The following is a 24,098-nucleotide window of genomic DNA, read 5'->3' as shown; positions in this document are numbered from 1 at the left end:
CTTAAATTTCTCAAATTCTCAAATTGCAAAATTCCAAATTACCAAATCACTAAATTCTTAAACCGTCGATTTTATAAGTTACTACATAGCTAAATTTTTCAACTACCAATTCTATAAATCCTCATATTCCCAAATTTCCCAAATTGTCAAATTTTCATATGACCTCCCCAACTTCTCAAATAACCTCATTCTTCAAATCCTCAAACTCGCATATTTTTCTACTTATACACGAAAAATTTCTCCGTCAGAAACTAATTAATAGTACAGTCCTTTTCCCTAGATACCCACATTCCCTAAGGAGTACCGTCCTTGACATTGTACAATGAAATTAACGAAACATGCGATACACCTCTCATTTCTAATAACAATCTAACGCAAGAAGTATATTAAAGTGTGATTGCATTTGGGTACTACGTGTCCCACAAATTCTACGTGAATCGAATCGACAAGTTTGCGAGCGAGGTCAGCAAGCGAATCCAATCAGATTTACGAGAAAAGACATATCGTGATCGTCTTTGCGACAATTAGTCACCGTCACCCTCTTTCCATTTAACGCATCACGCACGAGTGATCGACAATAATGGAAGAAAGGTAAAATCGTCGTAAAGAGCTGATCCAAACTCGTTCGTATTCCGAGATGGAAGGAAAATAACTTTAAAACGTTTCATTGCACCTTTACGGTTAAATTGCTCGTTTCTTATATACCGAATTTCGACTATTGCTGATTCTAAACTTTAACTAAATTACGTCTAACTAAATGTCATTTCTGAATTTACAAAATTTGTTTTACTCAAGTATATAGTTGTATATTGTGACTGTTATAATATGTTTGTTTAACGATTTTGGAAGTGTTTGGTAAAGTATGTCACAAATAAAATAATGTTGACTATCAAAAAACTTTTTGACTATCAATAAAAGTTTGACTATCAATAAATAACAAAATACAGTTATTAGAATGAAGGAATAAATAAAGAAAACTTGATTATCAAATGTATTAAATGTAGAAAACTTGATTATTTAAAAGTACAATAAATGCAAAAAATTTGATCACTAAAACATATGACAAATGTAGGAGTTTTGATTATTAGAAAATATAATAAAGAATGAAAACTTCATTGTTATGAAATATAATAAACAAAAGAAACTTGATTCTAAAACACTCTGATAAGGAAACCATTATTGCTAAATATAACAAAAAAAACTGAATTTTATATATCAATACAGCGAGAGTATAAAAATATTCCTGCATTGAAACAGTTTGAATATCATATTGAATATTGAACATGAGAAAATAAAGGAAACGATACTTTTATAGAAATTGAAATAAGTTAAAACAACATCTCGAACAGTGAACAGCATCTGAAACAGTATCCGAGTTATAATTATGTATAATAACTCAGTACTAAATATTTGAATCCTAATGTTACGAACATTTAATATTCCCAAAAAGAATTGATAAACCCTCATGATTGTTGAGAGCAGTTTTTCAATCCTTAAAATGGGAACGATCATTAGCTTGCGTCACACAGCACATGATGCTGGTAAGAAAGTAACTTTCGAAGCTTAAACGGACATCACTGGCCTAATTTACACTGATTATCCAGCGGCCACGGTGAAAACCAATAGCAAGGACAATTACTGACCCACGATAAGTCCAAGTGAAAGAACGTATTCGTTACTCTTTCCTCGTTCGATTCAGCTGGTACCGATTGGACGTTACGGATCGATGATTCGTACGGGAGGAGCATGTTGGATTTAGTCGGATCGTCGGAGCTCAACGAGTCCCACGAAAATAAGAATTTACTTTTTACTTGGGAATAGAAAAGTCGCGGGTCGACGCGTTGTAAGTGACGTTTTCATTTAAAACTTTCGTGCCTTGGTTCTCGACGATTCCATTTTCAGTCTGCGTACATTATTTGTCTCGGTTCTGTTCTTCTCTTTAGGATACTAATAAAATTGATGATTATATAATTTATAGAATATGTTTGACACCAAAGAAAGCTCCGCGAAATTCTTTTTCTACGAGTTTATAACGACATAGAGATTCTGCGACGAATTTCACTTCGACTAATGGTTAAACAATATAACTCGAAATCCTGTTTTATAATACGTGTGCTAGTTTACTCCTCGAAATTATCATTTTATTAGTAGAATGCATATTACAGCGAAAGGACCTCGGTACAAGTTTTAGATACAATAGTTTAACGGTTTTTCGTTCCTTCACATTTGTAGCTTCAAATCAATTTACCTGCAGCAATAAGACCCAAGAAGTCATTACATTCTAGCGAGTATTTTATTGTTAGTCACATCTGGTGAACCCTTAACCTTAGCAGTAGTCTTTTGTTTGCAGTTTTCTATACATGTGGTATTGCGTTTTATTACTTGCCACTTTGTGTAAACCAGGCCACTTCATACGTCATTTGTATTTCCATCTCCAATCGAATTTCAGATAAACCAATAGAAAAGAAACTGTTTTCTCACCTATGTTACAAAAATTGTACCCACTCCCAGCTTTTGTGAAACGTGAAACTTCGAAGAAACACTCGGACACAAGTACATAGCAAAATAAACTCTAGTCTTACTGATGCGGAATGTGTAGTTTATGTGGTTACTGAAAATATGTTTTCGCATATTAGTGTGTCTGCAAACACCACATGTGATAAAATTAATTGCAATACTAGTAATGTATCAAAATGTATATTCGACAGGAGTGGTAACAGAAACTTTTACTAATATTGATTTTATACAATTCGCACAGAAAAAAACTGTGATTTATATCATAAGATGCGAGTTTTAATAAAGAAGTTTCATGGTTATGAGAGCAAGTACATCTCATGGTTACGGGTGCAGGTGCATTTTCGACATTTATCAGATAAGGGTAAAAGGACAGGAGCCTTCTGTCACTTACTGTTGATTTTAGAAGAAAATCAAGGAATTCTAAGAAAAATCTGTCAGGGACCTCCGTGACGTATAGAGGTTACATAAAAGATAAGGACGAAGAAAATTATGTCCTTTCTTCACATTTTACTTTAAAGGGTCAGATCACATTGGCTTTAAATAATCTATATTTTTATTCTCCTCTTAAATAATACCATAATAATACAATATTTTAAATAATACCTTAATAATACAATATTTTAAATAATACCTTAATAATACAAAGTTTTAAATAATACCCTTAATAAAATTAAATTAGTTTCAACACGAAATATAATTCCTAAATGTATGAACGATTTGAATGGTTACCTATTTACATCAATAACAATAGTATCATCTATGTTCATTTATATCGCCCACATCCTAAATTAGTACTTCAACATCATTTCATAATACCAGAAATTGAATATGCATCTGAATATAATTATGCATCCTTTCGGAATAACTAGAAGAACCTGATAATAACACGATTAAAAAGAGCGGCACAGTAGTATGAAACGAAAAGATGAGTCTAGTCTCATGTTCATTCAGCACGCGGCAAAAAAGTCGCGGGACATTAACAAATGCGGCGATTTCAACGGGTAATTATGTTTTTCGAGGAAAATAAGCGAGTTCCAGTACGCGATATCTTTCAGTCGAGCTACCCGCATTTTACGATCCGCCGTTCACTATAGACGGATGAATTCCCATGCGTTTTTGTCCGTGACCAACTCGAACGTACCAGCCAGCTATCCAGCAGCACTGGAATAGTGGGTGATGGGCGAGGTGGGTGTCGGGTGGTGGTAGGATAGTGAGCCGGGATCGATGGAGATAATGCCCATTACCCTTAATACGAACTCGCTCTTCTTCCATCTCTTCCTCCCTTCACCTTTAACCCCTCAGTCAGTCTCTCCTTCGGCCAAGCCATTCCATTCTCGTGGCTCTTCGCAATCTGTAACCGATGCTTTTTATCGTCCCCGCTGACTCGATTCGAGAAACTCCGCGTTCTCGTCGTTATCATCATCGATCAAAATTTTCAAATCCCGAATCGAGCGTAATGCCACTTCCGTGTCCTCCGCGTAATTTGTGCAAACAGCCGTTTCTGAGCGCCGATCCACACCTCTATAATTCGAACGTGACGATCGTTGGCTGTCCGAAATCTGGGCATTATCTCGGTTATTCTAGCTCTATTCGAATGATGATCTCAAGACGTTCTTCTGCTCAGATATTAGGACACTAACCAAGTAGATGTGGAGCTTCGTTAGAGTAAGGGGTTATTTATTCTGACTCTGCTCAGTTACTTTAATTGTACTCTTTCTAGATTCTTAACTACTCAGACTTTAAAGGTTGCCAAATTCTGCACCTTCATATTTCTAGGTCTACAAATTTCTATGTCCTTCAATTTCTAAGTCCTGTTTGTAGACTACTTAATTTCTACACTCTTATATTTGTAGATGTCAAAATCATAATCTTCTCAAATCCCAAAGGTGGTAAATAATGTCCCAAATCCGAAGGTCTAAATATACAGAATGCAATATCCCAAAATTACATCAATTTCCTAGATTGTTAAATCCACTGATTTGGACATGCCTATGTTCCAAACTACCTATGTCTCCAAATACCCATGCTTCCACACCCCTATATGCAATAATTCCTATATCCCAAAATGTCCAAATCCAAGCTTCCCATATCGGCAGATTCCCTCAGCAGTAAATCCCCAAATCACAAATGACTTAAATCCTAAAATACCTAAATTCGAAATTAACTCATGAAATTTCAAAGTCCCCAAAAATCTGTACGAACAAGTTCGTACAAGTAGAAGTACGATTGTACAACTACATAGTAGCGACGGTCGTTTTCATATTTCAAACGGCTCAGCATGAATGCAGGTTCTTGTTGCCGTCGGTTCGAGTCTCGCAGCTCGTTTCAATGTTTTCCGATCACTTACAGACTGCTTACGTAACGCGCATCTTTCTGTTCCACTGAATTCATTCTTCTGCAGTTCGCGTGAAGGGAGGGCAATCTTTCGCGAGCGGGCGATCATCGACGCGAAAGAGATTCATTGTTTCGTTGGTTGGAACATAGCCGGCGTACGAGTGTGTACTTTAACTGAAGTGGAGACCCAACGAGTTCCACGTGAAGGGCTACTCTCCTGCCACTCGCTCGTGAGACAAGTTTTTCGTTAGCGATTTAATTGCTTCGCTTACCTTCGGAAAACGCGTGACCCTGTTACGGGAACAAAACAAATTGCCCCTGGATGTACATGGTACGGCTGTAAGTTGTGTGCGGCCCCCGCTAACCTGTTGAGTGTGTTCGCGTAGGTGGTGAGCAACGGATATATGTTTGTGTGTGTGTCCGTATACGCGCGAAAGTCTGGGGATGAAGTTTCTCGAGGAAATACACGCGAGACAACGTGGCTCGTGAGAATTATAACGTGAACAATGGTGAACACGAACGAGTCCAATGATAATTCCAAACGATGCGTGGGCAAGGGCAGAATCCTCGAAGGGACTTTAACCCTTATGTGGGCAATCGAGTGGGATACTCGTTTGTATGTTTCTTTTTAATCAACTTTTATCATATAAACGTGTTGTGAAACTTTACGTTCTTTCAATTTAGGTTCATTTACCTTTGCTAAATATGTCATTTGTGTACTTCGGATTTTTTAAATAAAAATCAGTGTTTTTGATTACATTAAATTTTTTTGTAAATATATTTTTTCTGGATTATAATTTTAAATGTTGAAGATGTTAAAATTTCAAATATTTTTCGAATACAAATTTTTAATACTGTTAGGTTTTTGTCTTACACCTAAATATGAGGTTAGATTACATCTGCGTTTATGGTCATTTAAAATACAAAATACATAACAGAAGGTACAAATATAAATATTTAATATTGGTTTTCCTACAATTAATCTCTGGTTAGAGGTTTCATTTAATTTTAGGTTAAGCTCACGGTTATAATTTATCAAATTTAATTTACCACCGGTCCAGCAGCTTTTAAAGAAAATAGACATCGAAATTTCCTTGAAGAAAGAAATTTGCTCTCCAAATGCAATTCTGAAGTTTGCCACTGAAATCTTAACTTTGATAAAATGGAATCTCCGGTATAACTGTGTTCAAATATTTGCTTGAAACGACTTTCGCTTATCTTTTCTCGGTGAAATAAATTTATGTCTCCGTTTAGCAAAACTTCCTTTAATGTAAACTATTTTGAAAACGTACGATAATTGATAAACTTCCGACAGATTGTTAAATTCCCAACGGTTTTATTATACAGCTAAAATGTTTACGATCGTACATGAAGAGATTGTTGCATATTAAGGATGTATTTATATGCAACGCACGCATATATACACGGTAGAGTGTTCTACTATCTGGTAAGCTGCAAAGGATAGTTAGAGTCATTGGGTCGGAATAATCGCGTTTGATGCATTAACACGACTACGTTAATACGTGATTGCCTTTTAACTACTATGTTGCAAATATCTATTTTAAGATCTCTGAGACGGCATTGGATGATTAATTCGAATTCCAATAGGCCCTTCTAAAAACAGGCTCGAAACTTTTGATAACCCTTGAAATATTTAATGAAGGACTACTCAATTTTATTTAATTTACGATCAATTAAATCTTGTTCAAATTAACGCTCTTTATGTCGAGGATATGAATTTTTTTACAAGGTCAATTTTATATTTAATAACAAGTATAAGTATGTTTAATAACAAGTATATTAGGGGGAACAAAAATTCAGTTTTACTTAAAGTAAAATAAGAAACATTTTCACTGCCTTTATGCATTTTTGCTTGATAGTGAATTACACAACTATAAAATTATTATTGAAAGTACTTAGAAAATACACAAAATTGTACAGCAAATAATTACAATAATTGTATACCGCAGCACACCATTCAATTTATAAAGAACACAATTTTATTCATAATAAAAGATTCATAATAAAAGAATTTTATTTCCTGAAAATCATGTACGAGTCGTTTTCGAATGACCTTCTGTATCATAACTTAAACACCCTGTATACGAAAAGTGAATTTAAACTTCTTCAACTTCTGTAATTCCGACGGGAAAATATAAACAGATAAGGGTATAATGAAGTTGAACAATTACACCATACTTTCCTTCCGTTTGAGAATAAATGAACGTATCAACGCCGTTAATCTGCAGCGCCATGGTCTTTCCAACGATCATTTGGCAATTAAGTGCACCATAACGGAAGTGATTCTGAAAGTTCGGAGATTCTGAACTGATACCGTGCCCGGATAGCGGGTATTAAAGATTGTTTTATCACCGGAATTCTCTATGGACCATGTAAATGAGTAGCGCTAGCTTAAATCGTTAACCAGTGTTTTAAGAAACAAATTCCTGCCGCCGTTCAACGGTATACCGGTGTTTTAGCAGTTTGCCTACTAACCGGTCAAGGATTTGAAAATTGAAAGCTAAAGTTTGGAAAACAAACTTCTGCTTCGGAAGTTCTGAATTTAAAGCGAGTTTACGGTAACAATTATTTTGAAGGATAGGCAATTATTTTCACGTGTTCGGATGCAGTTGTATAATTTTATCGTTCTAATGTTCTTTTTTAACAACTTTATGTTGTTTTCAGTTGATTCTTTTATATTTTATGTAGTGCTAACTAGTAAGTGCTTCAGAGATTTTTAAAAAATTGTCAGAAGTTAATTTTTTTTAATAAATTTTTATTTTTTTTAGTAATTTATGTAATTATATTGGTACTTAGCTTGGTGAAGTGAAATTTGAAATAAATAATGTTTGGTGATAGCTGGTTTGCAAGTTTTGGAATTTTTACAAATTTACGAAGTTATAAATTTAAAAAATTACAAATCTAAATTTCAAATTTCAAAATTTCAAAGTTCCTAGGTTTACAAAATTCGAAAATTCCTAAATTTCCAAAATTCTCAAAATTTCACAATTCCAAAATTCCTAAATTCCCAAAATTCCAAAATTTAGAAATTCCAAAACCCCAAAATTCCCACACTCCAAAATTTCAACATTTCAAAATTTCCAAATTCCAAAATTTTTAAATTCTAAAATTCCCAAATTCCCAAATTTCCAAGTTTCCAAATTCCAAATTCTAAATTCCAAAATCTCAAAATCACCAAATTTGTAAATTCCAAAATTTCCAAGAGTTCCAAAATTCTAAAATTCCAAAGCCCCAAAATTCTCAAATTCCAAAATCCCAAACTTCCCAAATTCCAAAATTTCCAAATTTTAAAGTTCAAAAATTCCGAAGTTTCCAAAACCCCCAAAATTCCCAAATTTCCCTAATTTCCAAAACCCCGAATTCCGAAATTCCCATCTAACACCAAGTACCCGTATGAAATGTCTCAAGAACCAAAATATCGATATTTCAATCTTTTCACATAATACCATCCTCTTCATAGTTTCATCTTAAAAGCGAAACAAGTCGATACAGCAAAGCCGAACAAACCTAAAAGAGGATGCGACAACTATTATTTGTTTGCGGTCACAAACACTCGACGCGATGCTTTCAAATAATAATAGCACCGTATAAACTAATTAGCGAATGTATAACGGGTATACGAAAGGTGCAACGTGGCCGGTTGTTTTGCAATGCAATGGCTATTATTCTCGTTTGCTCTTTCATGAATTCACACCTACCATTGGTGTCCATCCACGGTGGTTCTCGCAGAACGCTGCCGGCGACATTTCCATTTTCAATTAATTCTCTGATGACCGCGTAAAACATTTCACCATCGAAAATTAGATATCCCGATTGTCGTCTTTCCGTACGTAACAGCATGTATTGCTGGCAAACTCTTTTCTATTTACGTGTTTTTTGTTCTTGTTTCAACATTATTCTTCGCTTGACAGGTATTTATTTACTTATCGTCTTTATTATTTCATACTTGTTATTTTGTCTTCATGATTTTTGCGTTGATGCATAGAGTGTATTGGAATTAGATGTAGATAAATTAGATCTAGTGGTGTCTTTTACAAGTATGTGAATTTTTTGTTTTCTTTGTTTCACCACATATCAAGCAATATAGATATGGTGTTCTTACAACAAGAGTCTACTCTACTTAACTTCAACTTACACATGTGTATCACCACATATCAAGCAGTATGCATGTAGTGTTCTTATATTGAGAGTCCACTACATCTGACTTCAAGCCACACATATGTATCACCACATATCAAGCAGTATACATATAGTGTTCTTATATTGAGAGTCCACTACATCTGACTTCAAGCCACACATATGTATCACCACATGTCAAGCAATATACATATAGTGTTCTTATATTGAGAGTCCACTACATCTAACTTCAAGCCACACATATGTATCGCCACATATCAAGCAGTATACATATAGTGTTCTTATATTGAGAGTCCACTACATCTAACTACAAGCCACACATATGTATCACCACATGTCAAGCAATATACATATAGTGTTCTTATATTGAGAGTCCACTACATCTAACTTCAAGCCACACATATGTATCACCACATGTCAAGCAATATACATATAGTGTTTTTATATTGAGAGTCCACTACATCTAACTTCAAGCCACACATATGTATCACCACATGTCAAGCAATATCCATATAGTGTTCTTATAACAAGACTCCACCACACTTCAACTTACACATGTGTATCATCACATACGAAGTAATATACATATAGTGTCCTTATAAAAAGAGTCCACTACACCCAACTTCCACCTACACACAAAATATCACCACATATCAAGCTCCTTAACAAAGCAAATTCTCGTTCACCGAAAAAAAATACCTCTCACCGAATGAAACATAAAAATGCAAAGAATATTTAATTAAATTTTTTCAAATTGCCACATCTTTCACAAACGAAATTCTCTGCAAATCTGTCAAGACAATAAATGCCATAAGAGGATTACACGTCAGACTAAACATAATTACACTGTTTATCGTGTAAACAGCTGGTTAAAAACAATCGCTAAGAGCATTATTTCCTGTTTGCTTGTTATACCTTATCCCCAAAATGGTTTTGTAATAGAACAAAAGATAAAAGCTACAAACGATGTCCTCGAAAAAGCATCCCCTCGACGTAACTGCAGTTTACATTCGCCAGGTGAATTATTTAACTTGCTGATTTACGCAGAATTGTAAGTTCGGTTTTGTGGTTACGTTCGCAAAATCAACCCCCTGTAACGTGGACGAGTATTTCGCGATGGTACAACAATGTTCCTGGCACGTTGGTTCGTTTACTCACATACGTTTATCCCGGCCGTTCCGTTAATCCACATTCCCAGTAATTTTCAAGCGGCGACAGTGTCATCTCCATTTTCAATTAATCCTTTGATGACAACGTGAAATATTCCTGTGGAAAAGGGGGCAGGTTTACCACCCAATTTTCTGTGGTTACTATTCAACGTGTTCGTGGACGAGACTCTTCGAAAAAGTTTATCAACCACTCTGAAGAATAGATTTAACTTCCTTAATGGAATTCGAATTCATTTGCATAATTCGTTATTTTATCCGACCGTTCGGGTTCCCTTTTTTGCCCTTTTATCGGACAAATTTCGAACGATGCTTCACGGTATGGTTCGTAGGACGTGTTTAATTTTATGTGAGGGTAATTTTTCATTTTGGGTATGTAGTTTTTCGATGTTACTAATTATTTGAGGAGATATATTTATCTGGGAAAAATGATGTATTCTAGTGGAAGGTTCGGGGAATTAATGAAGATGTTTTTAGGGGAAAGATTTAGGCTGCTGTAAGTATTAAGGTGCTGTAGGTGTAAATTAGCGGAGATTTAGGAAATTTAGATTTTTTATTTGAAAATCGATTTCTGAACTAATTTTCAATTTCCATATTTCCAAATACCAAAACTTCGAAATCCCACAAATTCCAAATTCCAAAACTTCCAAATCCCAAAACTTCCAAATCCCAAAATTTCCAAATCCCAAAATTTCCAAATCCCAAAACTTCCAAATCCCAAAACTTCCAAATCCCAAAACTTCCAAATCCCAAAACTTCCAAATCCCAAAACTTACAAATCCCAAAATTTCCAAATCCCAAAACTTCCAAATCCCAAAATTTCCAAATCCCAAAATTTCCAAATCCCAAAATTTCCAAATCCCCAAATTTCCAAATCCCAAAACTTCCAAATCCCAAAATTTCCAAATCCCAAAACTTCCGAATCCCAAAATTTCCAAATCCCAAAACTTCCAAATCCCAAAACTTGCAAATCCCCAAATCTTCCAAATCCCAAATCTTCCAAATCCCAAATCTTCCAAATACCCAAATTCTCAATGTTTATAATTTCCAAATTCCCTAATTTTCAAAACCCTAAATTTCCCAGTTTCCAAATTACCAAATTCCTAAATTACTAATTTACCAAATGAAGTTCCAAAAATTTTCAAGCTTCACAAACATGAATCCCAAAATTCGCATAACGTAATACAAAATATCAGCAATATCACCAAAAATTCAGAACTTTATTTGTCGTTGAAAGATCAAAGCTTAATCGTAGGGGTAGAGGTTTGTCCCAAATTAATTGCTAATTTACATGGATCACATTAAAGTATCATTTATAAGCAAATCGTCGAATTTGTATTCACGATTTTAACGATGTTTTCCAGCACAGTATTCTTGCAAAGTTAATAGATCGTTCAAAGCGAAATAGAAAGAGTCATTAACAAAGCATGCGCGTTAATTAACTCTGGCTTTCTGAAAGTGTAGCTCCTCGTTACGCGATAGAAACGTAATAATGGTTCAAATTAAATATTCAGCCGCGGTTCATGGTCTGTTTGAAACATTAGTGTTACGATTTGATCGAATGACTTGATGACAATAGCGATCGATACATATTCTGTTCCGTGTACATGATTATAGTTCGCTTTGCATTAATATGTGTCCACATCAATTCAACACCAGTTATGGTATCTATTGCTTGTTCATGAATCGCATCGCATATTGTAAAAGTATTATAAACAATTTACAATAAAAATTATAGACTTTAATTTATTACGAACACTAATTTATTTAGTTATTATTTTACGACATGTGAGATCTCTAATTACATGTAGGTAGCATATGTAGTTATTAGGTGTACGAATATCACACTAGTTGTGTATAAGATTTCACTGTATTTTTATGATAGAAAATTTTTATTTTATATCTGCTTTTATGGCATGGAAGAATTATTTCATTCTATGTCCTGTAATTTTTAAATATTTACTACACCAGCTTTTATAAATTACTACAATTTCAAATTAGTATATCCTCCAGTTTCTATATACTCACATATGTTATTCAATTTCTATATACTCACATATGTTATTCAATTTCTATGTACTCACATATGTTATTCAATTTCTATATACTCACATATGTTACTCAATTTCTATATACTCACATGTGTTATTCAATTTCTATATACTCACATATGTTATTCAATTTCTATATACTCACATGTGTTATTCAATTTCTATATACTCACATATGTTATTCAATTTTTATATATTCACATATATTATTCAATTTCTATATACTCACATATGTTATTCAATTTCTATATACTCACATATGTTACTCAATTTCTATGTACTCACATATGTTATTCAATTTTTATATATTCACATATATTATTCAATTTCTATATACTCACATATGTTATTCAATTTCTATATACTCACATGTGTTATTCAATTTCTATATACTCACATATGTTATTCAATTTCTATATACTCACATATGTTATTCAATTTCTATATATTCACATACATTATTCAATTTCTATATCTTTAAAAATATCCTGTACAAATATTCCGAACGTCTACATACTCAAACTTCTACATCCTCAAAACACTACTTTAGGGTCCACCCTCAAAATTTCATGTGAAAAGAACCAAAATGGCGTCCAGCAGCGTGGTACAAACAAATGCGGATCGAGTAGTTCGCCTGAATACGTTGGTCAATTAAGTTACAAAATATTAATATGACTCCTTTACGAAGTAAAAAATGCATTCGTCGCATTCTTGTCATTTCTTCGCAGGTTTTACGCACATCGCAAATTAATTTGGGAAACGCTGACGCATAGAGGAGTATCGTATCACCGGGTTATTCGTACACCGAGAAAGCCGGTTAGCTCAGTTACGTAGCGTCGCGACGCGACTCGACGACAATGGACGCGCGACAGGAAGGCGGCCATATCAAATGCTTCACAGTCGACACAATGACACGTACACAAGCGTGCACAGCTGTGCCCGCGAACGTGAGCTCGACCAAACGGTGTGGCACACCTTGTCATTTCCGTCGCGAAACATTCGACCACGTTACAACGCTAATATCGCGAGCGTGTCGAGGGTGAGAAGTGGATACTTTAATTTGATATCGTTCCACTACTGAATATTTCATTCGATGCAATTATTGCTCGGTTCCGATTGTTTCTCATCTGATCTCGTCGATCTTTCAACGATTCTTGTTAAACAGTTTACTGCGGAATTTAATTTTAAATGTTCGTATGACGAGGGATAAATTATTATAAAATGTGTTTTATGATATGTAGTTTCGAGCTGTGACGAATATATACGTCGAAGGCAAACAAATGAAGATATGATGAAAGAAAATGTGGAATGATTGTATTAGTGTATGTACATATCGAACATAGTTAATTAGTTTAAATTAAATACTGACGTATATACTCGTCGATCGAAGAACATATGCTGCTATTATAAATTTTACGAAAATAGTTAAACAGATCGAAAAACAATTACATTAGTATTCTTTTAATTTTGTTTAAAATCAAGCAAGAGAAGAAAGAATTTTTATTTGCTGAAAAATTGATAATTCTTGAGATTAAATTTTAGATTGACGTAGACACACGTCCAGAATAATTAACCAGTTAAAATGAACTAATGACAAGTATACACGTCGATCTTGAGAAAAATTCGCCTATTACAAATTTAAGGAAAAAAGATAGCAAAAGAAAGAAGAATTTTAACTCACTAAAAAATTATGAATTCTTTAGATAAAGTTTTGGATTGTATAATCGAACACAGTTAACCGGTTAAAACATACTGTATAAATGTTCATCAGTTTGTTAGCCACGGTTCACGCACCTGTGTATATGACTGTGCCACCACTCTAGCATGTTTTATAGCTCATATGATAATGTGTTTGTGGGTGCTACCTTAAGCTAGATGTTCGAGTGGTTTTTCAGTGCAACTCCAACCGCTTGAGCACCGCCTACGATATTCGACCAATTCTCCTTCGATCGTCTTTATTCTCGTGACGTGTAGACTATACACACGTGTCCACTCACCACTGTGTAACCTTCGCGAATCGTGTTGATAGTTGATCGATTTCAGTGATAACATTGCCGACGTTGATACGTTTCTTGTTAACGAACCGCTGCACGTGCTTCGTTTTTCTTCGAACATGAAATTACAAGTTTCTAGATTGATTTTTGGTTTTATTTTTGATGTTGATACGTGATTTAATAGTTTGTTTGGATAATGCGTAGTGTGTTATTGTTCGGAGTGGGTGTTGGTACACGTTTGGATTTATTTAAGGTTGTTGAGTTGAAGGGTAAGAGAAAATTGAGTTCATGCATACTTTTAGTGATTTTTAGTGAATTTGGTTGTAATAACAGAAGAATTTTTATACAAAGTGAGGGGATTCATTTTCGAAATTTTTATTTCTCTAATTTCTGTTTTCAAATATTTCTGAATTTCTATATTTTCAGTTGTCTATATTTTTTAAATCTCCCCATTTGTTATATATAATAACAATTTTTGTATGTCACATGTAAATGCAGAAAAGGGAACTCATAACAGAAAATCAGTGAATATTAATTTTTGTGACGGAGCAAAATTGAATTTAATGCAAATTAAATAGCAAATTAAATTAATATTTTATACCGACCTAAAAATTAATACTGACCTTATTGAATTTTTGTGAGAAATTAAAATTAAATCAATGTAAATTAACTGAGTGAATTTTAATTAATTTGAACCGCCGGAAAAATGAATGATCTTGTTAATATTTTATGGAATATTAAAATCAATATTGAATCAACTAAATTAATTTAAATTAACTCAATGCAATTCCTTCTTTTTACAAATCTTCAAAATTACAAATTTTTTATCTGTTTTTTTTTTCTCAATTCTTTTTAAGCAGAATGTGTACTTTATTTATCACTGTTTAAAACCTTCGTAAATTATTTCCTCAGATATCGCAACATGGTTGTTTTCTATTTTTAACCGCTTCATACATACAAAATTATTTTCCGTCGCATTCTAATAATTCGTTCACGACCTTCTAAATTTATCTCTAAATTCGAGGCGAGTATTCAATTTACTCCGTTTATTCGCATTCGAGTAATTATCCACGTTGTGTGCTATTCGGGCAATAAATTAGAATCATTCTATTTAGAATCGTTCCTTGCGAGTTCAACAATCGTGCGATTCGAAGCGTTTCGCTTCGTTAATTACTGTCCGTCTATGGCATTGCATAGATTAGACCCAATTATGAACTGCAGATACATTTTTAATGCGGTGATAATGCTTCTACGTTTCGTCGAGGTGCTTATATTTTAGTACAATTTTGTAATTGTGACATTTGTGAAATATTTATGGGCAAAATATACCAATTATAACGACAATAAATTTCGTGCAATTTGCATGTTGTACTAAATAAATATTGCCATAATATTTATGATAGGGTTCATGATATACCTCATTATTAGTAAATTTTAATAGTCTTCATAAAAAGCTTGTGACTGTATTTAAATAATATTTTAGTAATCAGCAAAAACTAAAACAAAATTCAAATCCAAAATATTACATATTTAAATCAAAGTCATAAGTTCATAAGATCTTCCTGTTTAACAACGTCTAAATGTTTTAATAAAATTGTCATAAGCTTTTATTCTTCTTTCACATAATTTTAATAATACAGTAAGGCACCTCTCAGTAACCTCAAAAACATAGTCAACTGATGAGGGTAATTGTTTCTTCCTACAAAAGGGAATATATTCATAAGAATTAGCAATTTTGACTTCGTAATGTTATGTAATATGAGTTGTCCATTAAAGGTTGCAGAAAATATGTGAACACATGCATATATGTGTACATGTGTACATATGCATACATATACATATGTATATAATGCATTACAATATAATAAGGTATAAACGAACATGTGTGTATACATATGTATTATATTATGACCCCCAAATTTTCCTCTAAATCAAAATTATAAATATTCATGAGCTTTATTAAAGATCTTCTAATTTCTGATTAAACATGATTAACGAAACTACATGTGCAATAATAAGACTGCTTGTGATAAAATAGACCGCTTCGTGGTTACAGTTCGATTGTGTTCGCAGTGTAAATAAAAGTCGTTGAATCCTCTCCGTCTTTCTTTTTTCCTCGCTCGACGTTCGAATATTAATCTTCGTTCGACGGATGGTTTTTGTGACGCCGCGTTTCGACGTGAAAAATATTGTAGTTTTCTTTGTGAATTTCTTTCGCTGTGCTCCCTTACGGTACGTTAACCATTTTCGTGGAAACGAGGCTTTTAAACATACTATTTTAAAATGTGTGATAACATATTTAGGGTTTAATTGTAGAGTTTAGGGTCAAACAAGGATGATGTAATGAACATTGTAATCACAAGATGTGATGTAATTCTACTTCTTGTAGCAAAATGAGTGCATAACCTATAATTCTGGCGGTTGCGACAACTAAAGTAATTATTGCTATGATGTTGAAATAACTGTGGAAAGTTGTGATGTTAGACACATTTTGTATTCGTGGATTGTGTAGATTGTAACTGGACACAAAATATTTAGTTATTTAGTTAATAAATTTAATTAATAAATATATGTTAATTAATAGTTGTTAATTTTGAAAAGAGTGTGGTTGGGAAATTTGGTAATTTTTTAGTTTAGAAATTTGATAATGCATGAACATAGGAATTTGGTAATTTATGAACGCTGAAATTTTGTAAATTATGACCGTAGAAATTTAGTAATTCATTAATACTGAAATTTGGTAATTTGTGATAGAAATTTAGTAATTTACCAATACAGAAATTTGCCAATTTATGACCGTAGAAATTTAGTAATTTAATAGAGAAATTTGGTAATTTATTAATTGTAGGAATTTTCTAATTTATGAGTGTAGAAATTTAGTAACTTATTAATGTAGAAATTTCCACTTTACAAGTACAAAAATGTGATAATTTGCAAACGTGGAAATTTCTTAATTTATAAATGAAACACACCAATTTAAAACTACAAAAACTTGATAACTAAATATCAAAATTTACAAATTCCCAAATCGCAAATTTGAAGTTTTGAAATCTCTAACCTATAAAAGTCCATCCATGCCCGCCTGCCTCAAGCTACCAAACGAATGCTGCAGTCCACCGATAAAAAATATAACCGCTTTAATTTTGTTTGACTTGTTGCATTTTCGATGACACATAGAGCTCGAATCGCGCTCCTTTCACGGTTCGCTACATTCGTGGCTCAAAATGGCATGTAATCGATTCCGGTGATAATTATATGCGTCAATAGTTGGAGCATGACCGCGTGACGTGGTAGGTAATGATCGATAATATAGATGTAGAACGTGGAACGCACAGGTGGAAACACAGTGTGAAACGTAGTCGGACACGAGACTGTCAATTACTGGAAACGCGATCAAGACTGATGGTAGAAAAACAAAAAATTCCGCTGGAAATTCGTTTTAGTCGAGCTAATGCATTTTTTCTCCCCGTAATTTTGAGTTACGTCTCTCGCAACCGCTGATGGCCACATATTTTTTACACTAGCGTATTGCGAATTATGAATAAAAATGTTTCCACGTTTCCAAATTCTTATGGATGGTGTCAGAGATTTTTGGGAGGAAATTAATTGATGTTATTTGCATTAAGTCTTATGTGAAGATACATAAGTCTTATGTACAGATATATAAGACTTTATTAAATTTTATGTTTAGGTGGTAAGAGAGTATGTTCAATTTTTTGATGTTCAAGTTTGGAAAATTCTTAGACTTTGCAGAAATTGAAAAATTGATCTATGTAATAGTTTGATTAGAATCAAACTTTTTTCATTTTGTATTCATTGAGTTTTACGTACTTGATGGGATAGTAAAAAATTTTTTTTAAAATTTGCCATTTCTGCAAAATAACCTTGAAGTGTAACAGGTGTAACAAGTATAACAAGTATAACAAGTATGAACTGTATAACAAGTATAACAAGAGTATCAATTATAAAAAATATTGTAAGTAATACAATTATAATTTTTGTTATAAATGGAACTTTTTATTATACTAATAATATCATATTTAGTATCACAGAATTTGTATTTGATTACTTAAAACATATGTATTCACTTATTTAAAAAATCAAATATGAATGTAAAAGCTATAATAATTGTACCTAAATCAAAATATAAATTCTGTACCCTAGTATATGCTAAAACATATTAGTGCCTATGTACATACTACTAAGTGCGTACCAATATACACTACATACTACATACCAAAAAATATTTGCTTCATACAAGAGAATGTTATAGTAAGAAATAGTGATAGAAACTGTAGATTACACGATAAAAATAGCGTACAGGTTATGGCTGTGATGATATGCTATTGTGTGCGTATTCTTGTACCAGTGCTATAATTACCCTACATATGCAGAAAAAAGCAGTGCATGAAGTAAATATATCGTTTCGTTGTCCTACATAGTATGAAATATTCATCATGGAAGATACTGTAACGTAAGTATTTAGATACTTATACTAGTGTATACTAGTGTGTACTAGTGTATACTACTGAGTACTAGTATATACTAGTGTATACCAGTGAAACGTGTATGCTGAAGGAAGAAGCGAAAGAAGTGCATAAGCATATTTCTGTCGTATGAAATGATTATCATCCAAGGAAGAAAATATGACGTGAGTGTATATTTATACTAACGTATGTTATGAAAAAGTACAGTGGAAGAAAGTATATTGTTCTTGTATGTAATATGCAGGGAATGGTATATAATTATATGGTAATCAGGTTATGGAACATTAAATATAAATAAAATGTGAAATATATTGTGCACATATTGGTATGGACTAATGCTAATATATGATTATAACATATGATATACTGATACACTACTGTATGTTAATATATGACACTGGAAGAGATAATGGAAGAAATAAGCATGTTCTGGTGCATAATTTTAAATAATATCGTTTGTAAATAGATATGTATTACAAGTTAAATGTATGCATACATGTGTGTAAAGTAAAATGGTCAACTCTCCTAAGGAAAATGGCGGCAAAAGGAAAAGAGACGCAGTCACTTGTATAGGATTGATCAATTTTCAATTTGAGGGAATTTGATGCTTATAAACATTGAATATTAGGAATTTAATACTTTCAAATGTTAAATATTAGTAAAAATTAAAAAACTCATAAATATTAGAATTTCGAAATCCTCAAATCTCAAGTACAAAAAGTCAAAAATTCCAAAAACCACCAAATTAAAAAATTTATAAATCTATCGCCATAAAACAGCAGCAACTTAAAACCTAAAAATCTACAAACACAGCTTGAACTTTCCCCGTCCAAATTGTACACCAGTCACTCTAAAAACTTCTCGTTCACTCAAACCGCAACTCAATTTTTCAAAAACTTTTCCCCACCTCTCGCATCGCCCGATAAAACGGAAGAAGTCAATATCCACGATTACAAGAATCCGAATTCACCAACGACCCTACTGAAAGCTTCTGCGGAAACGTAGTTAGGTGGTCGTACTCGAAAGTTTCGAAATTCATTTTCTTAAACCGCGCAAACGGTTCGACTCACGGAAGCCTAAAAAAACAACGAGAACGTAATCAAATAGAGACCACGTACGACGATCGTTTTTATCTATCCGAGTTTGCGGCATGCAATCAGAGAGGCGCCCGTTGACTCGTGACGTTTCCGGTCCAGGCTTCCGGTTCGCGGAACCGCACCGTTTCCGTTCGACTGGCCAGCCCACTGGTCGACGTCGTATATCGCAGATCGGTGTTCGAGAAACACTATCGAAATCAGTGGCCGGCGTCTCGTCACGGTGAAACAACGACGTCATATATTCGTTTTTGGGCCCCTGGATAATTGATTCCAGTGATTTTCGTTATTGTTACGAACCGGTGGCGCCACGTCTGCGTCCTCGCTCGTTTTCAGTGCCAGACAGGTTTATGGATCAGTGTCAGAAGGATCGTCTACTCGGTTCGTTTTAAAGTGTTCGTTGATCAAATTTCGGAATTAAATCTTTTCAAATTTTCTGTAATTTATTTACTGTATTTTAACGCTGGTTTCATTTGAGGAGATTTATCTTCAATTTGGGAGATATTTTGTAAATATTCTTGGTAATTTTTTGTTTATGTACTCACTTATTTTTGTCACTTTTGTTGGTCCATAAATGTAGTCGTTTCTTATAGTTTTACAGAAGTTAAAGTTAATTTAAGAATAATTTAATTAGAGAATAATTTTGTTCACTTTTGTTGGTCCATAAATTTAGTCTTTTCTTATAATTTTATAGTCAAATTTATTGCATAAAATAGTTCATTCATCATCCTTAAATAAAGAAATTTTTATGTTATTTAACATAACAGCTAATATAACATATGTTCAAAAAATATTGAGTCTTCAATTTATTGCAAATGTAACACAATACCAATTACAGAAAATTAACTGCATTTTTAAATCTTACGTTTCTCCCCAGAATTCTGTAAAAATGAATTCTATCTTTCGATAGCAATTATTTTGTTCACCGCAAATAGAATGAAATCCTTTTTAACGAAGGTTCAATTTACATCTGCTATCCGAGATATCCAATATCATATAGTTACTTGATATTTGCACAAATGGCGTAATTTTTTATCGGTAGTTAACATCGATTCATTTTACGTTCCAGGAACGTTTTTGATCTTCTGTGAGTACATATACTTTTCAGCTCAACGAATATTTCTACGAACGTTTAAACTTCAGACGTTCGCCTACGAATGTGTTTTAAAAAACTCTCCGAGAACCTTTAGAATAATTAGGAGTTCAAAAAGAATTAGAAAATAAAAAGTTTAGAATTTTATAAGAGTTGTTGGTATAATTTTATACAAGAGTTTGGTATAATTTTTAGAAGAGAACGTGAAACGTCAGGAAAGAAATGATTTATGTAGAATAAGATTGAGATTCAGGTTTAACGTGTCTGTTTTAAAGATATTTGTTATTGGAAATTCTTGGTAAAATTGTTGGAAGTTGAGTTGAATGATGGAAATGCATCGTTTTACAGTGTCTTCGATTTTTATGTCTCCATTGCGAAAGTTTCGACTAAAGGGTGCTTCTATTCTCCGAGTGAATTGTGTACCAATCTCGATCGGGCTCTTGTGATATCGATGCTCATGAAAGACGTAATGCAGGGTATTATCGGTATTATTGAAAATTGTCTAATAACAACGATTATCGATATGATAATAGACGTCGATGGATAGATATAAATTTCTAGTGAATGAACAATTTTACATTGTAAAATGATTACTATAATCGTTGCTATAGTTCCACAATATAATTTGCGGTAAAAAAGTATGTGGGAAAATAATTCTTTAATTATTAATATTCACTATTAGCTTAAAGCATGATATTCGAATTTACAAATCCGCAAAGTACCAAATTTATAAATTACCGAATTCCTTTTCTTCCCAATTTTCCATATTGTCATCAAAATTTCCAAATTCTTTACTCTTCTAGTTTTAAAAGTTTTCGAATTTCAAGAAGGCTAACTTGACATGCTTCCAAATTCTCGTTCTTCTACATTTTCAAAATTTAAAAACTTCCGTACTTCTAAAGATTAAAAAATTTCCAGATCTCCCAAATAGCCAAATTCTTAATTTTCCATATTTCAAGAAACGATTTTAAAAATAATTAATTTGGATGTATTTATGGATTTATTTTATAAAAATTTGTCCATGTAGGAATGTATAAATAAAAGTACTAGAACCACCATTTTTTTCCTATAATTATTAAACATTCTTCAAACAGTCTCTATCTGAAACCTCACAAAAAATAATTTAGTTTAAATCAAACTATACAATTTTCATCAAACAAAATATTTCAATTGAATAATTTTATCAATTATTTCTTCTCGAGAAATTTTAAGCAACTAATGAAGTAATCTGTCATTTCAAATAAATCCCCGTTATTTTTACTTGGAAATAACAATAACGGAAACAACATTGAAATATTGTTGGAAAGTATCGATTTTCATCCGAAACAAAAATTGGTCTCCAGGTCTGATGAAATTAATCGTTTCTGACAAACGAGCACAGCGAAAAAATCAACGCAACCAATGATACGGTGTTTGCGATACACGATTGAATTCGATCACAAAGCCCCGTTCTGCGTAATTCGAATCGATTTTCGCGTAACAGTATCCGGTCTTCAATTTCAATAATCATAACATCGCAAACAGGTCGTTATTCCCGAAATCTCTCGCTTGATACCCTACATTCGGGTTAGCCGGTACTCTAAAGGACAAACAGTGTTACGCACGTATCCGCAGTGTTTGCATCGAAACGGGAAGCAATGAACCGCTTATATTGCCGACTGCACACTCAAGAGCAAATATGACTCTCCTAGGGAAAATATGGTGAACGAAGATAAAGGGACTACGATACGTAAGGGGTCTGATTTGAAAGCTTTGGGTTAGGTCAAGAATTTGAAGATGTTGAGATATAGGAAATTAGGTATATTGCAAGCTAGAGATTTGACGAGTTTGTAGTTTGGGATGCAAGAAATTTAAGATGATAATAGTTTTTAATTTTATAAATTTTCACACATGAAAGTTTCGTAACAAAAGAATGTTCAAGTTTCCATATGTTACAAACACCACAAATATTCAAGTTTGCACATGTTACATAAGTTATAAATTTTCACATTTTAGTATGTTACAAACTTTGCAAATTTACAAATTTTCATATGTGACAAATGTTATAAATATTCACATGTCCACGTGTCACAATCTTTATAAATATTCAAATTTCCATATGTCATATTTCATATATTACGAACGTTACAAATATTTAAGTCTCCATATGTAACGAATATGTTACACATATTCAACAAAGTTTCTATATGTTACAAGTGTTACACATATGCTAATATCTATATGTTACAAATCTTATAAATATTCCACAAATATTCAGCAAAGTTTCCATATGTTGCATGTGTTAAAAATATTCAAATCTCCATATGCAAAAAATCTTACAAATATTCAAGTTTCCATATGTTACAATCGTTACAAATATTCAAGTCTGCATATGTCACAAATCTCATAAATATTCAACGTATATTCTGCAAAGTTTCCATAAGTTACAAATCTTACAAATATTCTAGTTTCCACATATAGCAAACGTCACAAATATTCAAGTTTCCATACATGCTCACATGCAAAGGACGTGATAATTGCACGCGAGTGTACACACAAAGTTTCGATCAAGATGAACGTGTCCGACCGGGGGATCAAATTGGTTGATCATCGTTGATCATCTTCCGAGGAAACGCAGTGTTTGGTGAACCCGAAGGTAATCGTGCACACGTGTGGACGTGAAAATGGCGGTGGTGCCGGGTAAGAATAAATTGAAAATGGGCAGTGCGGGACGATACTACAGTGCCTATCTCATTTACGACGTGGCGAACTCGTGCCTGGCCGCTTTGCACGCCAAGATGCCTCCTCCGGTTGTCGTCACGCGAACCAACCCTCCGTCTCCTGTGCACGTCCAGAACCCCCGTAAGTTCTTTTATTATTTTCTTTCTTTATTTCGTTCTTATAAGCGCGTTGTTCCAAACGCGATTGCCGACGTTTGCTTTCCACCAGCTGCGTACTTGAGCTTGTCATTGCGAGTGTGATTAGCGCAGGAAGGAAGTGCGATATTTTGTGATAAGAGCGAGATACCGTTTTTGTGACGGTACAAAATACTTGTATAAATGGTAACATTCGTATAAATAATTTCTTAGAAATTTTAGAACTATTGTTAAGTTAAATCAACGCGATCTAAACTACCCCTAAATTGAGCCACTTCTAAATAGCACTATTTCCAAATTGAACTGTCCCATAATTTTACAATTCCCAAACTAAGGTATCCCCAAATTG

General features: G+C 33.3%; 1 protein-coding gene across 11 annotated transcripts in view; it reads left to right on the top strand.

Moving 5' to 3' along the window:
- The window catches only part of LOC100882696 (nucleolysin TIAR), a 654,466-nt gene that overhangs the window by 388,378 nt on the left and 241,990 nt on the right, over positions 1–24,098 (top strand). The window contains exons 1-2 of one of the 11 annotated variants that reach the window (XM_076532258.1): positions 13,976–14,489; positions 23,342–23,735. The exons of 7 other annotated variants lie outside the window; for them this stretch is intronic. In XM_076532258.1, the coding sequence (XP_076388373.1) occupies positions 23,558–23,735 (178 nt within the window). In that variant the 5' untranslated portion in view covers positions 13,976–14,489; positions 23,342–23,557. Of the gene's footprint in view, positions 1–13,975; positions 14,490–19,980; positions 20,310–23,341; positions 23,736–24,098 lie in introns of those variants that run through there. 3 more of the 11 variants (XM_076532256.1, XM_076532257.1, XM_076532255.1) reach the window with 3 other exon arrangements.

This window comes from Megachile rotundata, chromosome 5 (genome assembly GCF_050947335.1).
Source record: "Megachile rotundata isolate GNS110a chromosome 5, iyMegRotu1, whole genome shotgun sequence".
NCBI lineage: Eukaryota > Metazoa > Arthropoda > Insecta > Hymenoptera > Megachilidae > Megachile > Megachile rotundata.
This window is presented reverse-complemented; position numbering and strand designations above follow the sequence as displayed.